At 40.3% G+C, this 15,381-nt stretch overlaps 1 protein-coding gene across 6 annotated transcripts; it reads right to left on the bottom strand.

Moving 5' to 3' along the window:
- Positions 1–1,696: 1,696 nt before the first annotated feature.
- Positions 1,697–15,381, bottom strand: LOC133116434 (lymphocyte function-associated antigen 3-like). 6 transcript variants are annotated; one of them, XM_061225951.1, is made up of 7 exons: positions 15,299–15,381; positions 7,778–8,062; positions 6,859–7,107; positions 5,293–5,385; positions 5,001–5,048; positions 4,808–4,846; positions 1,697–3,954 (listed from the first exon to the last, which is right to left on the bottom strand). In XM_061225951.1, exons 1-7 carry the CDS (start codon positions 15,309–15,311, stop codon positions 3,887–3,889), a joined length of 795 nt encoding a protein of 264 aa, XP_061081935.1. In that variant the 5' UTR covers positions 15,312–15,381; the 3' UTR covers positions 1,697–3,886. The 6 variants fall into 6 exon arrangements, with proteins under 6 accessions (XP_061081935.1, XP_061081933.1, XP_061081934.1 ...); XM_061225949.1 differs by lacking the exon at positions 15,299–15,381 and adding an exon at positions 9,481–9,789; XM_061225950.1 differs by lacking the exon at positions 15,299–15,381 and adding an exon at positions 9,216–9,453.

Here is a 15,381-nt window from a genome sequence, read left to right as displayed (position 1 = left end):
TCCGCGGAGGGGTAAATATCCTTTAAATATTTTGCGTTTAAAATGAAAAATGAATTTCCTTAGCCTTAGGAAAGACGGGGAAAAGCCACCTGTAAATCGGCTTTCTTTCATGTGGAGTGAGATGCTGTGACATCCTATGTTTTATTTAGATACATCATTTACTTAGCCTACTGTACATTTGTCTGAAAAAGCAAGCATATTTTCACAACCAACTTTTATTATGAATTCCAACTATCATTAACTGAGTTTCAAAATGATTTTGGAACAACCCTGGCAATGTTTATTGATAACAAAGCCACAGAACATGAATCCACTTCCCCCGTGCAGCCTGCCTCGAGCTGAGCTGATTGGTGGGATGCCACTGGAATGGATAGCACAAAGGGCGTTCCCTTTTAAATACATGCATCGTATAGCTGCATTTATGTAAGAAAGGCGCCTCTACTGATTACTGCAATGTCACAAGAACCTCCTAGTAACATACATTGGCATATGGTTATGTAACAGCTTTGTAAAAAAGGAAGGTTGACAAAATATTTGTTTACAGTCCCTTATCTGTTATTTACGTAAAAACAGCAATAACATGCAACTCACAACTCACCACCTTTTAATCCATTTTTGTATTATTAAAATAGACGATTCAAATTGGCCCAGTTTGGTTATTCCAAGGGAAAATTGACACTTTTAAACATTTTTGTTATTATACGCCCATAATGAAACCATAAAAATGTCAGAAAAAAACGTAATCCATTTTTAAGAAATTAAGGACAAAGTGTCTCCAGTCACCATATCTTGCTCTGATTGGCACAATACACTGACACGCTACAAATTCAGCCTATGTAACCTGGGGAGTGAATGGGTTGAAATAAAATGAGGGTAATGGCACAGTGACTGTACCGTCTTAGGCACTTAAGACATACCCAAAACCGTGTGATTTTTGCTGCATTCTTGTAACTTCTGAATAACCAGTCTGCTCAGCACAAGGTCTATTGTCACAGTTTGGTAGTCGGGATTTAGCTGCACTGAATCTGTGCAAAACGTCTGCTCTTCATCTGATGCGGATCACATCTGGGATGACCTCTCCAGGTGATTTCCAAGCTAGTGAATCTGTGTAGATCTGAGGCAAATTTGATCAATCAGGAAGTGATCCGTGTCTGACACTAGAATCTACACATAGGCCCGCATTGGGAGGCTTCTCAATAATATGAGAAATATGAGTAAAAATGGTCAATTTCACTTTCTCTTTAAAAAAATTCAGTTTTCATACATATTGCTTGAAGTTTGCCCACTTGGACCCAGAGATCAAGCAAAACCTCATTATTACACCCAAACTGTCCAAAGTCCATGTGACAATGACACAGCCAATTACTGACAGGTCCTCTTCCACGATTCTCTCCATCCACCTCCCGTCCAAGCACTGTGATCGGTATTGGTACAACAAGGCTTGATACATTGAAGAATTATGACAGGAGTAACATGGGATTTGTATAGCACAATTGTGTGTATAGACAATTTGTGATATCTACAAATTGTACAAATGTTAAATTACTGGTGTCATGTCTTCCCTCCTCCTGGGTGTTTAATTCAGATTGTTACCAGTTGCATGGCTTCTAGCTGAGGCTGCACACATGGTCTGACATAATTTACAAGGCTCTTCTTTTACCGCCATTGCTTTGTGTTAAATGAACATTTTGTCAAATTCACATTTAACCTACAGTAATTTATTTATCTGAATTACATTTCTGTGGAGTATAAGCAATAGCATAAGCAACAGCAGTTTGCAAAATTCATGAAAAAAAACCCAAAACATTCCAATACAAAGAATTGTAACAAGGAACTAGCAAGCATGGTAGTATGCTCCTCGTGATAATTCAAAGCATCGAACAGAACATGAAAGAAAGCTTCAATTCACACATACGCACAACTGGTTAAAACCATGTCCAGATTCCAAGGACATTGGGTTTGTTTGTTGCCTGCTTCAGAACACTGAGGAAGAGAAGATCATTTCACCTGATTGAGCTGCTCATGGGAAAGTGGGACCATTCCCACAGTAATACAGGTGATTCCAGGAATCTGTCTTCAGACAGCATCCAAAGAGGATAATATCAGGACGTAGCGCCACAGAACATTTGGGACCTGTTTCAAGGACGCAGATTAAGCTTTAGTCCTCGACGAAATTGAGCTTGTATCTAGAATCTCCATTCAAAAGATTATTTTGTCAAGGACCAGGCTTAATCGGTGTCTGCAAAACTCGCCCATCCTGCAAGAGCAGGCGACTTGCATATTGTACCATGATACCAAGTCACTTTAGATCAGAGCACCTGCTAAATAAATACAATAAACAATAACAATTATAAACATTATGGTGCCATTAACCCCTTATGGGCGGATGCGACCTGCACGTTTAACCCTTGTGTTGTCTTAAGGGTCAAAAATGACCCGCCACTATGTTTCACAGCAGAGTAAACCCCCTAAATAATCTTTTTTCAACTTGAAATTTGATGACAAAGTTTGTGATGAGTGACAGGTTGTCTCGTCAAGCAAAATAGATTTAAAATTCAATAAGTTGCTTTATTTTAGGGGTTTAGTGAAAGCTGGTCATACAAGGGGAGTATACAGAATGTTAAGACTAGACAAAGGTTAACAGACGGATGCAACAGCAGCATTGTATTTCATAATATGACCGCATTTCAAGACACATGACCAGTGATTCCTAGGCCTTTCTATGTGTTTTCTATAGGGTGCCTTATTCCATAATTGGTTAATGAATTGCCTCAGAGTAAGCTATTTAAGGCATGTTTACATCCCAATATTTCCTCAATGACCTTAAAGCTGTGGTGAGTATTCCTGTCGCAGTGTTGCTTTCCATAGCTTCTTCCACCATACTATAGTTTTGTGTAGTGTCTGTGTCATTTTCTGTGCTCTAGTCTCCAGAGCTTCTTCTGCCATAGTGTTGTTTTGTGTAGTGTCTGTGTCGTTAGTTGTGTTCTCCAGTCTCCATAGCTTCTATCTGTGGACTGTGGTGCTTTCCATAAGTTCTTGTGTTGTAGTGTTATTCCATTAAGTGTCTTTGCCGTCGGTGTGTCCTCGTGTAGTGTCTGTCATCATGCTATTTTGTGAAGAGTCTTTACTGTCAGGGGATTTTTGGTTATTTGTGTTATTTTTGGTACTGCCCTTGCTGTTACTGTTGCTTCCTGTAGTGGCTCTGACTCACCCTGCTTATGTACTGTCAACACGGAAACTGGGAGGAACTGGGTGTTTTTGTTTCTGAACACTTCAAGGTCTCAAGCATTCGACCTTGCCTGTGACCTCACTAGTCCCCCCTGGGCTAAGAGGAGGCTAGTGTAAGGCAGGACAATATTATATCGTTTTTTTAAATATTTTTTTGACAGAATCTTGACCCACAGTTTTTGGAGTTAAATTCTTACTCATTTTTTGCATTGTGGCTCTTTGCTTCACCGTTCAGGTTGTCCTCCATTTTGTCTGCCTCAGTCCCTGGGGTGTGAAACGTGATCATGCGATTCAGTGTTGGATTGTTCTTCCTGTACTTCGCTCCCTCTCCGTGCACTTTCAACCTCTCTCTCTCCCTCCTCTTCCTGCTCTGCCCCATCGAAGGTACTGGGGTTTTCCAGGGGGGTTTTGGCAGATTTCCCCCTTGGCATTTGGCTACCCCCTCTTTGACTTTTTCTTCCTCTTGTGCTCCTGCCTTATTGGTGAATTCCTGTCTAGTGAGAGATTTGTCCTCTTCATTTCCTGTCCCACTGGCAGCTTCTTCCTGCTCATTACCAACACCCCGCTGCTCATTATCGACACCCCCCTGCTCATTATCAACACCCCCCTGCTCATTATCGACATGCCCCTGCCCAGGAAGAGATGTAAATGGAAGAATTTAATTTGAATTGTCCTCCTGATTCTTCAGACTTCCTTTGTCCGGATTGTTTTTATCATGGACGAGCTCTGGTATTAAGAAAAGAAGAGAAAGAGAGGCAGAGATCAGATATAAATGGCCTGTGAAGGTTGAGCTGTCTGGGCTTGCAGTGAGGAACTCCTGAGTCTCCTGCTTGATCCACATTAAATTATTTGTTTCCTTGTCACACAGCCGTAACCAAGGATACATACATAGCTTGCACAGCTATTTTTTGCTTCAGATTTATATGGCTGTACTCACTGAGCACTTTATTAGGAACACATTAGCATGCATTAACGGTGCCAGTGGGGTTTATCACAACCGTAGTCACCGGGGAGGTCTATGTGGTACTGGCAGCCTGTGCAGGGTGTGTACTATTGTTTGGCAGTATCGTTGTTCAGTGCACTGCTGGGTTGGAGGATTAGTGTGTTGGCAGTGTACTGTTTTGGAGGTAGTTGGCAGGTTAGGCGGGTGGTTATTTAGAAACCCACACGGGACCGGTGGCACTGAGCATGCATCAACGGTGCCAGTGGGGTTATCACAACTTTAGTCACTGGGGCGGTCTGTGTGGTACTGTTGTTCTGTGCATGGGCAAGTGAAGGGTGCCTGATGGTAGTATGGAAAGGGGTGGGTCGGGGACGTTAGGCTTCACTGTTGAGCCTTCTGGAGGAGTCATGGGCCTAACTCAATGAAACACTGGTAAAGGAAGGTGCCCACTTGACAACCCCTGTGAAATATTCACATTCGGACCATTTTGGCTGATGTATAAAATGGTTGTTCACTGCCTGGTAGGTAGGACATCTGAGCTTGGCCTTAATGCACAGCCCCCTCCTCATTATAAGCACAAGGAAATTAACATATCCTGCATCATGTAAAATACGAATATAAATAATGCTTACAAACCTGCTTTCTCAAGAGATTGAACATTTTCATGCGGTGTCTCTAAAAAGAAATTATGTTTTTGTGAAAATGGATTCATAGAGCGACACATTTTCAGTTATTTCAGCTGACGATGATGTATTAATGTATTAAATGAGTATAAAAAAAGTGAAACCTTTTTAGTTTTATTTATTAGAATTATGTTTTGTTTTTTTACCGTTTTCTCTATCCCCCATTTCACATCTTGCTTGTTGACTTGCTGTGACTGTGTGAGAAAGCACATTAAAGCCTGATAAGAAACATACTAATCAAATAAAACATTTCTGTAACTCTGAAGTCTTTGTGTTCCTTCATTTTCGCATGAAAATAGGAAGGGATTTGGAATGAAGAGAATCTCTTCTTGAATGTCTAACGATACCCAGGATCAACGTCCAGCTAAAGGACCACGGGGGTTTTCTATCTCGTGTCTACTATATGGACTGCATCGTCTTGTAAAGGCGTTGGCTCACCTTTATATTTCTTGTAGTAGAACCATATTCCAAGAGCTCCCAAAAAAACGAAAAAAAGGACAGCAATAGCTATGACCAGGTTAGTAACCACACCTGAAAAACAATAAAACAATGATTACCTAAACCATCACCTGTAAAAGGAGCAAAGGAACGTACTTTGATATTAAGCTGGGTTTAGTTGATTTCAATTTACACTTTAAAAATCCTGAAATTATATTTTGCTGCCCATGACAGAAAGATTTGATATTGTTCATTTAGAAACTATGTTAAGGCGCTATATAAATGCCAACCATTTACATTATGGACAATTCTGTTATTTATATGTTCCCTATGTACTACGTTTTATTACATTACATTACATTATTGGCATTTGGCAGATGCTCTTATCCAGAGCGACGTACAGTTGATTAGACTAAGCGGGAGACAATCCTCCCCTCGAGCAATGCAGGGTTAAGGGCCTTGCTCAAGGGCCCAACGGCTGCGCAGATCTTACTGTGGCTACACTGGGATTCGAACCCCCAACCTTGCCTGTCCCAGTCATTTACCTTAACCACTACGCTACAGGCCACCCCATTATTGTTTTATTCACAAAGCCTGCATGTTTCTATACACCTGGGATTGTTGCATGAAAGGGAACCTGAAGGTGACATCAGTGACAAAGGCCTGGCCCCTTTAATCTGGCTGTTGGAAAAACTGACCTGTTTTCCTCTTATCTTTTGATGTGCATCAATCTGGAGGCTGAAATTAACTGCGGCACATGATCACAGGTTAAGAACTTAGTTGGACACACAGTTCTTATTTCTGAGGGATGAATTAAGCCTAGTCCAAGACCAAAATTTCAATGGAGATCTTCATTGGGCCAGTTTTACAGACGCAGATTAATCTTAGTCCTGGACAAATAATTTAGTCTAGAGCTAGGCTTAATCTGTATCTGTGAATCTGACCAATTGATTTTCTCAGTCTAGACTAGGCTTAATCGATGTATTGAAAACTGGCCCATGACTCTTGCAAACAAGGCTTATTTTCCAATGGTTGGTCTACCCAGCCAAGCGATTTGTGGGATTTATCTGTCCATGTGTCAGTTATGAAGTTTTGCCTGTTTCTTAAAAAGTGTATACTGAATACACCAATTTTCCAGACTCCCTGAAATGTTTTTGCAAAGCTTCATCACACCATTAAGAGTGCCATTACTCCGTGTGCCAGCTAGGCATGGTCATGGACAGCAAAGCTGATGCTATACATAAACCCATACAACCTGGTCAAAACTGCTTTTCCGGCATCACACTGCAAAAAAAGTTTGTCTGAAGTGGGAAGGGTTGTCTTGTCATGAGACTTAATCATATTTTTTCTGAAGTAAAAAATATTATCTTGTTTTAAGTTCACACGTTAAAATTCTAGCCCCATTGGAAAATCTTGAACTGCCATCAACCGTCTCACCTAATTGACTATGTATGCATGTTATTTTGCAAAAGTGTAATACAGATAAGATTGTAAGGTCAAAATCCAGACTAAAATACATGTTGGTTTTTGCAGTGCACTCGATGGTTGGAGATGTGGAGGCTATACCTCGGGCAGTATAGCAGTGCTGAAGAGTGAAGTTTGCTCTGAGCTCGCTCACTGGATTCTTCACCACGCAGGTATAGACGGAATCGCGGCTCTCCGTGATCTCCAGATGCAGCTCGGACCCTGAGGCTGGCATCGCCATGTTGGGTCCCTCCCAGCTGTAGGTGGTCGACAGGCTCAGGTCCGAAGCGCAGATCAGCGTTACTGCGCTGCCGCTCATCTCGCAGGTTACTATCGGATCTGCCACCGGATCTACGCAAGGAGAAACGTCTTATGGTAAATGTTAAATGGTTGGCATATATATAGCGCCTTACGCAAGGAGAAACGTCTTATGGTAAATGTTAAATGGTTGGCATATATATAGCGCCTTTATCCAAAGTGCTGTACAATTGATGCTTCTCATTCACCCATTCATACACACACTCACACACCGGTGTTTGGCTGCCATGCAAGGCGCCGGCCAGCTTGTCAGGAGCATTTGGGGGTTAGGTGTCTTGCTCAGGGGAATATTAAGGAATATTTTGGTTGCAAATAGCTTTGGTTTAAATTATTTTTCCATTGTGTCCTTATATGACCTCGTCAAATATCTGGCTAACCATTGGGAATATATCATATTTCAAAAAGGTTTGTTTAACCAATAAATATGTAAATACCCATAATATAAAGTAAATACCCATAATATAAACCAAAATGGCAATAATCTCTATATAGCTAACTATAAGCTGAACAATCATGGTTGCCTAGGTTTTGGTTTGTTCACTTGTATTGACTATACTATACCAACAAAATATCAGCATGTCAAATGTAGTGAAACACTGGGAAATTAAAATTCTGTGCATTATTACTACAGTGCATTTCAAAAGCAAAAGCCACAGATCACTCTTAACAGCCTGAGCATGTTAGTGCACCCAAACATACCTACCTATGACTTCCACACGATGCTGTGAGTATTGTAGCTTTTTTTCAACTTGTACTTCAGCTTTGTAATCTCCACTGTCACCTTCTGTGAGGCCTGTGATCGTAAGGTCTCCCGTACTAACGTTCACGTAGGCTCGCCCTTTGAACTGCATGTATACTTCACTTGAAATCTTGTCAACTTCAAGCACTTTATTGCCATTCCATTTCCAGAGGATTTCTTCAGGTATACCCCTGATATTAGCTTTAAGTGTGATATTCCCATTTGTACATCCATAGTTCACATCTTCACCTGCAAGGGCATGAAGAGGGTAGTTTCAACCGCAAAATACACATTGGCTAGTTTATTTGTGTTTTTGTGTTTACAGGGTTGGCATACTATTATAGGTAGACTATGAGAACAGAATATAAATAAACAGACATAAAAGTAAAACAAAAGTAAGTAAAGTAAAAACATTAAATGATTCAATATAACACAAAGATTATATACATCTAACTTATACATCAAGAAAATATACTGTACTGTGAAATGTTTTAGGCAGGTGTGAAATTTTTTTAAGTAAGAATGCTTTCAAATAAAGAAATGTTAATTGTTCTTCTTAATTGATAAAAATAAACTATCAAAATCAAAATCAATATTTAGTGTGACCACCTTTTGCCTTCAAACCAGCATCAGTTCTTCTAGGTAAGTTTGCACAAAGTCATTTTGAACTGTGTATTTGAACTGTGCTAGAGGGCAGAGGCTATTCTGACATTCGACAAATCGGTGGACTATTGCCACTACTGCTAATACTATGGAGTTTAAATACTTGAAGCTGGTGTACAGTTGTATCTAATAACGTGGTCACTGAGTGTATATGAACATTTTGATGCATAATATACGTATGTGGTGTAAAAATTGAGAGGGTAATGGTAGTTTAAAAAACGTAAAACAGTCACCACTGTAGAAACTGAATATTCCTCCATTCATTCCTTTGGACTTTTTACCCTGGAAAATTTTAAATATCTCGGAAATTATTTGGTTTATCGAAAAGCTATGAACAAGCACACAATTCTGGACCAAGGTGGCCATTTTCTTTTCTAAAACAATTAAACCAGGATCATACGTTTCATTTCTCGACTACGTGTCACCCTCGCAGCGAGTGCTTGCTATTCACCATTTCAATTTGTCAACACCACACCTATCCGGGCAAGGACGAAAAAAAAGTTTGAACAAGACTTGACTTTGAAATATTTTGCAGGACATTACGCTTGTTTTACCGTGCTGTAGAGGCTACCCGGTCTTCCTCCATAAATAAGCTTAGGCGTTTCGCCATTTGGCGGTTACATTCATATACAAATACATAGGCTACTAGTTAGGCCAGCACACAATGAAATCGTATGGCCTGAATTTTTATTCAAAACCACGTCTGTCTATAGCTATAAAAATAATTCCCACAAAGCACCTTTCGAATATGAAGGCGGTGGCATATAACGACGACAGTGTGATTTAAATGGACTACAACATAGCCTATATTAAACTGATTCTGTTTAAAACGAATTCACATTTGCAGAAAGGCGACACGACTGCGAACGATCTAGCTATGCGACGAGGCGACTAATTTTAACCACAACATTTCACGAAACGGAAGTATTGCTTCATAAGTACACTGCATAGCCTATGATATTCTTGCAGAAACAACCACAATTCGGAAGTTCCCCAGCACTTACCAAATGTGAATTTAGCTATAAGAAACGACAGTGTTGCGATAATGAAGTATTTCCCTGCCATCGCTTTGCGGAAACGTAGTTTCGATTTGCCTGTGACGCTTGACAGTCAAACGCAAAACCTAAACGAATACTTTCGCTTACAACACATTATGTCAGAAACAGTTGACATTTTTACTATTCGAGTAGCCTACATACATGAAAAAGGAAACAGGGCAGGCGATTTTATTTTTTAACGGAATTGTATCGCCATTTTCGGATGGGATATCGTGAATAATATTAGAGCACGGGGTTCTCGGAATCGGTTCTGGAATCCCCCATGTGTACTGGTTTTGCAATAGTAGTTAAGTTAGTCTATGGCACATTGCCAACTGTAACTAGTTGCTTTTAAATATAGCCTACTGACTAATTCACCCGTAGAAACGCTTACGCATTTACATCCACATAACGAGCCCAATTAACTGTAAGTGCACCAGTGGCTGAGCAGTCTATCCGACATGCCTATACATGGCAAGGTTGCATTTGAAAATAACATTTAAACTATAAAATACAAAGTGAAAATGCCCAAAAATACAACAGTTTGGAAGTTGATAATGGCATGATGTATGCCTATTTTTATTCGCCATTAACAGTTGAGCACAAAACGTCACCTTTACAATGAAATAATTTGTCTGTTGCTTGTGATACAAATTAATGCTTTTTTTCCAGCTATTTGAAAATAAAAAAGAGACTCAAACATTCCTAGCATGGGCCTATGGCGGTTTATATGCTACCACTGTAAAATTATTCTGCCACCAATGATCAAATCCATGTAAATAAATAAATGGGATTTCCCAACCACCCAACAACTCATGTGTGCAGTTTGTATGTTCTCCCTGTGTCTGTGAGGGTTTTCCTCCCAAGGTCCAAAGACCTAAAGTGTCATTAATAAATAATAAAAATAACAGTAGGTGGCGCTGCAAGCCCATTTTACGTTTTGAGCTGGCGTGTAAACCAACATGAGGCTGCAGTTTTTATGAAAATTGTATTTGACATTATTTTAAAATAAGTCATTTGTTTTTTTATTGTGAATTTGAAATATAAATGTATCTTACGCATGCAGAGACAGTCACACTATATATGTTTTTAAACAAGAGAATTCAGTAAGAAATTGTATATATAGCAATCAGACCCAAACAAGTTTTGGATGGATGAATTGCTGTTTCCAGTTGGTTTCAATGAGAGAGAGAAAAAAAAAAATCACATGACCAGAGATAGCAGGTATTTAGCTATAATAAGTTAATGTGGGTCTGGCTCACAGACTAGGCAGGTTTAAAAGTCATTCAGAATTAAGTCACCAAAGCAGGCAGGACTGAAAGATTGCAAGAATATACAGTGGGCTCCAGAATTATTGACGCCTTTAATAAAAATGGAGAAGAAAGGCTGCATATAATAAACAACATGGATAATGATCTATATTTTATGTTCAAACATACAGGAAAACTATATACTTTTATTTCAATACATTTATTCTCATGTTTAAATGCCTCTAATGTAGTAATCAAATTTTTTCAGAAAACCGCAGTTGCCAAAATTATTGGCACCCCTAACAATTATTGTAGATAAAATCAAAGTGAAATTGGCAAGACAATTTTACTTTCATTTAGTTCTCAGTGTAAAGGAACTTTATTGTGTCATTTCATCACTTTCCGTTTCAAAATAATGTAAGAAACATGCAAAATCAGATGCTAAGACGCAGATGTTAATTGACAATCATAATTTGGGTAATGGACACAAATAAAATACATAAACTGTTACACATACCACTTAGCACTGTAAGGGCAATAATAAAAAGGTATAAAACATATGGAATGGTTGCAAACTTGCCAGGAATAGGACATAAGAGCATATTATCCCCACAGACAGTAAGGAAGATTGTGAGGGAGGCCATCAGTAACCCAAAGATCGCAGTTTAAGAATTGCAGGGATTGGTTGTGTCTTGGGGTCACCAAGTCAAAAAAAACAAAATGGCAACAAACTTTGACGGGTGGCATGAAGACAGCCCTTACTGAGCAGAATAAACTAAATCAAGCATCTTGAGTTTGACAAACCTCATTGGAATTATGAGTGGAAGATGAGAGCAAAATTGAATGCTGTGGCCATACACACCATCGACGTGTTTGCTGGCAAAATGGAATGCAAGGAGAAGCACCTCATACTTACTGTCAAATATGGTGGTGGGTCAGTGATGTTTGGAGATGTTTTGCTGCCAGTGGTCCAGGGACACTATTGCAAATCAATGGCACAGTGAATTGAACAAAGTACTCTCGGCAGAAAGGAAGCTGAGTCTAGGCCATAGGTAGATTGTGCAGCAGGACAATGACACCAAACAGAAACGGATAAGTAAAAACAATGGCTATTTCAGTCCCCAGACTTAAGTCCAATGAAAAACCTGAACTGAAAAGGGGGGGCATGGAGGAATGGTCAAAAATCCTTCTAATGTTGTCTAACCATATCGCAAATTATCAGGAAAGACACATGACTGTCATTTTTTCCAGGGGTGTTTGCACAAAGTATACCAGGGGTGCCAATAATTGTGAAACTTGTTTTCTGGGGAACTTTCCTTTTTTTATTTTTATTAAGACTATTGTTGATTCAATTGAATAAATAATAAAGCGCACTACTTCACAATAAAGTCAATAGCTGATTTACATTATTTACACTTGCCCAGGGAAGGGGTGGTGGATTGGCACGGTGCAACTAGCCACACACCCCAGAAAGTGAAGGTGACATTGTCACTTGAAAATGTGAATGATTGTTTTATTACCTCAAATTTGGAAGGTTTCCAATTATAGCCACAAACCCAGGACCTGGTTTGAAATAAGAAATAAGTAATAATAATAATGAAGTGCAAGGCTTTGCAGTGGACATACAATCCAGCCTTTGTCTCCAACGTTCAGTTACAAATCAACCATCCACCTTCATATGGACACACGGGCAACAACTGCTACCAATTCCTGTGACTGGGAGAGAGCAGTTGACCTGCTGTTATTCCCCTCGCTTGAATTGGCTTCAGATGGGTCTTTGAGAGTGGACGTGACTCAGAGTGACGGCTAAATTCAGATTGCCGGCTAAATTCAGATTGCCATTTTCTCTATTGCTCCTGGAATTAGTTCCTATTTCTGGAATAAACCTCATTTCCAGAAGATTCTTCTTATATTGGGATGGGCATGAGCTTCCATTATCAGTCCCCCTGTCATAGTCTGCAGTGTCAATGGGTGTCGGTCTGAGCTTCAAACTGCAGCTGCGGAAGTAGTGAACACCACTGTGCAGAAGACGATATATGATTAGCCTGCTCAGTTAAGACCAAGGTCCCTGGCCAAGGGAATTAATTATACTCTTAATGCTTCTCCAGGGATGACGTTGCATTTAGCAGCGGATGTAAAGATTCTAACATGCAGCTTTGGACTCCAATACACCCTTCCTCTGTACATTTCTGCTGCACTAGAGAGATAGGTTTCAGTCATATTGTCTGAGTCACTGGCACCACTGCAATGAAGGTAGGTCTGCTGCCATTTTCACCCGAGGCCATCGCTGAGAACTTGCACGTTTCTCCCAAGCATCTCTCGGGTGGGAGGGGACAGGTATAGCTGTTAAAAACTGGCAGCAGGGCGCACGGAGGGCTACCAAATCACCCAAGGTGCATGCTCCTGCCGGTTACTTTCAGATTAAAAATGCACATCCCCAACACCCCCATTACAGTCCCCTGACCTCTTCTTCAGCTCTGCTCCAGGTGTGGTCTTCCTCACACAGCTCTGACTTCTCAGCCCCTGGCCTTTCTGTCTCCGGTACACTCTCAAACCTCATCTGCCCACAACAATCGATACAGAGCCGTGAATCCAACCCTAATCTTTATTCAACCGCTATGTGCAAGTGAAACTCAAGCTGGGTCATCGGTCATTGACTTGGGTGGAATCTATCTCCAACTTTTAGACCTAAAGCTGTTTTAGCTGTAAAATATGATGCAACACACAGGGTACTTCTTTTATCTGTTGTCAACTTTTAAGCTTTTAAAAACTTACTAATTCATTTTTTTTATTTTATTAGTTTGTTTTTTATTACAAAAATGGCAGTTGATGAAACTTGCTAAACTGACACATACTGTGGGTGAGTGTTAGTCTGTGTCTAGCCACATCACGGCACCCACCCTGACGGGAAATTCCATGAAAAGACGTTTCAACTGCCAGATATTTGTGTGATAATATCAGCTACATAATAGACTGATATGAGCTTCTATAACCATATGAGCAAATAACCCTGTCGGTCTTTTATGTAGCTTTTATGTAATGTTGGTTACCATGGAATTGTCCTGTCCTCCTCTTGACATCAGTGGAGTGGCCCCGTCAGCCCTATCACCAGGGAGGCTGTCCATTCAGTTGCCGTAAATTACATACCAAACGTTACCTATGGCTTCTTCTCCCAGAACTCAATGGGCAGCCGTCTCGTAGTTCTTGCAGAGCCCCACACATACCTTTCCTTGGGGATGATTTGTGTTTAGGTGAGCTGCTAGGATACGGCCATAGCTTCCTCATCGCATCACACAAGGCCAAGAACACTCTGAAGGAACTCACCTCAGAAAAACTTCTCACACTGCCTTACCTTTTGGCTGATGCCAGTTTTCCTGTCATAAACTAGAATGATATTCTGTAGGGTTTATTTTTCATAACCAGGTGTTATTCCCATATTCCACAATAGAGATTTATTTGTGGACTGTAGGGTGTGTCACTGCAGTAAGGGCTCTTGGCTGGACATGCCACCTCTCACTGTTCTGGTTACTTGAGAGAATGTGAATCCCTGCACACCTAGATGATGTTTAATGTTTACATGGATACACTCCTTTTTGTCCTCAGTCACTACTATTATTATGTGTCAATAATACGTTCATGTTTTCCAGCAAGAGTGATTGGTTAGCTTGTGCCTTTTTGAAGAAAAAAAAAATGCAGTTACAAGTGATAAACAAAACCTGTTAGTGTAAAACTTTCAAATCACTGCAAAATGTTTTTTTAAATATTGAAGCATACGAAGCACATTGTTTGACATCCTCAAAATCGGTCCTGCAAAAAATTACCTGCAAAGTAAAAGAAAGAATCAGATAAAAGGTTACAATCTCATTATGTCCAATTAATCACTGCTTAATTGCAGGAAGGTACCTTGCTCCATGTTCTTAGGAGAGTGGGCTTAAACTCAATTGCATGCTATACTCTAATAGTTCTGCTCAGGTCTCCAACAGAGGTCATTTTAGATCAGTCTTGGAAACAGCTAACTACAGCAATCCAAAGCTGTGTCAAGTTGTGGATTCCTGTCATAGCGATGTATAGACTGGAGCTAATGATAGGGTGTAAGTTGTAGGATATAAATGAATGGAACTCTTGGTGATGCTTGGCCTATATAGGCTAATAGCCTAATATCTTGTTGCTATGAACGGATCTAGGTACCAGCTCATCCTGGTGTAAAATCCAGCTACGACCAGCTTGAAATACCAGCTACCAGCCATTTCAAATCATAGCTTGAGCTAGTCAAACGAGGATGAGTATGGAGCTTGGCTAACTGGTTACCAGCGGTTTTAAAACCTAGCTTGAGCAGTTTTTTCCGCAAGACATCAAAACAAGCGATCACAGTCAGCCTACTGGGAGTAGTGGTGTTTGTTGTAGCCTGCCCAGCTAAAAGAGAACACGTTATGCATTCCGTTAAATATATAAAATGATCTTTTTATTCCCGTCGGCCTGTTATAGTTGTTGCTGCCACTAGCGATCTGACCGCCACATGGTTTCGATTGTCCTACCTGTAGAGATCATAGAGTTCGTGTCTCCTCCTCTGTCGTAAAAAGAAAAAAAAGAGCTTCCGGGCGCGACGCGGATGGTGCAA

The sequence above is a fragment of the Conger conger genome, chromosome 17 (assembly GCF_963514075.1).
Source record: "Conger conger chromosome 17, fConCon1.1, whole genome shotgun sequence".
In the NCBI taxonomy this organism is placed as follows: domain Eukaryota; kingdom Metazoa; phylum Chordata; class Actinopteri; order Anguilliformes; family Congridae; genus Conger; species Conger conger.
The sequence above is the reverse complement of the archived record's forward strand: the minus strand, read 5'-3'. Positions and strand labels throughout refer to the sequence as shown.

Bases quoted from the DNA above. Each gene is read 5' to 3' on its own strand.
- LOC133116434 (XM_061225949.1), bottom strand. From the start codon at position 9,541: ATGGCAGGGAAATACTTCATTATCGCAACACTGTCGTTTCTTATAGCT. The intron at 5,049-5,292 runs GTGAGCCAACGC...TTTCTCACACAG, and splicing joins CTACTACAAGAAATATAAAG to TCACAGCAAGTCAACAAGCA. The intron at 4,847-5,000 runs GTAAAAAAACAA...ATTTCTTTTTAG, and splicing joins AATGGGGGATAGAGAAAACG to AGACACCGCATGAAAATGTT.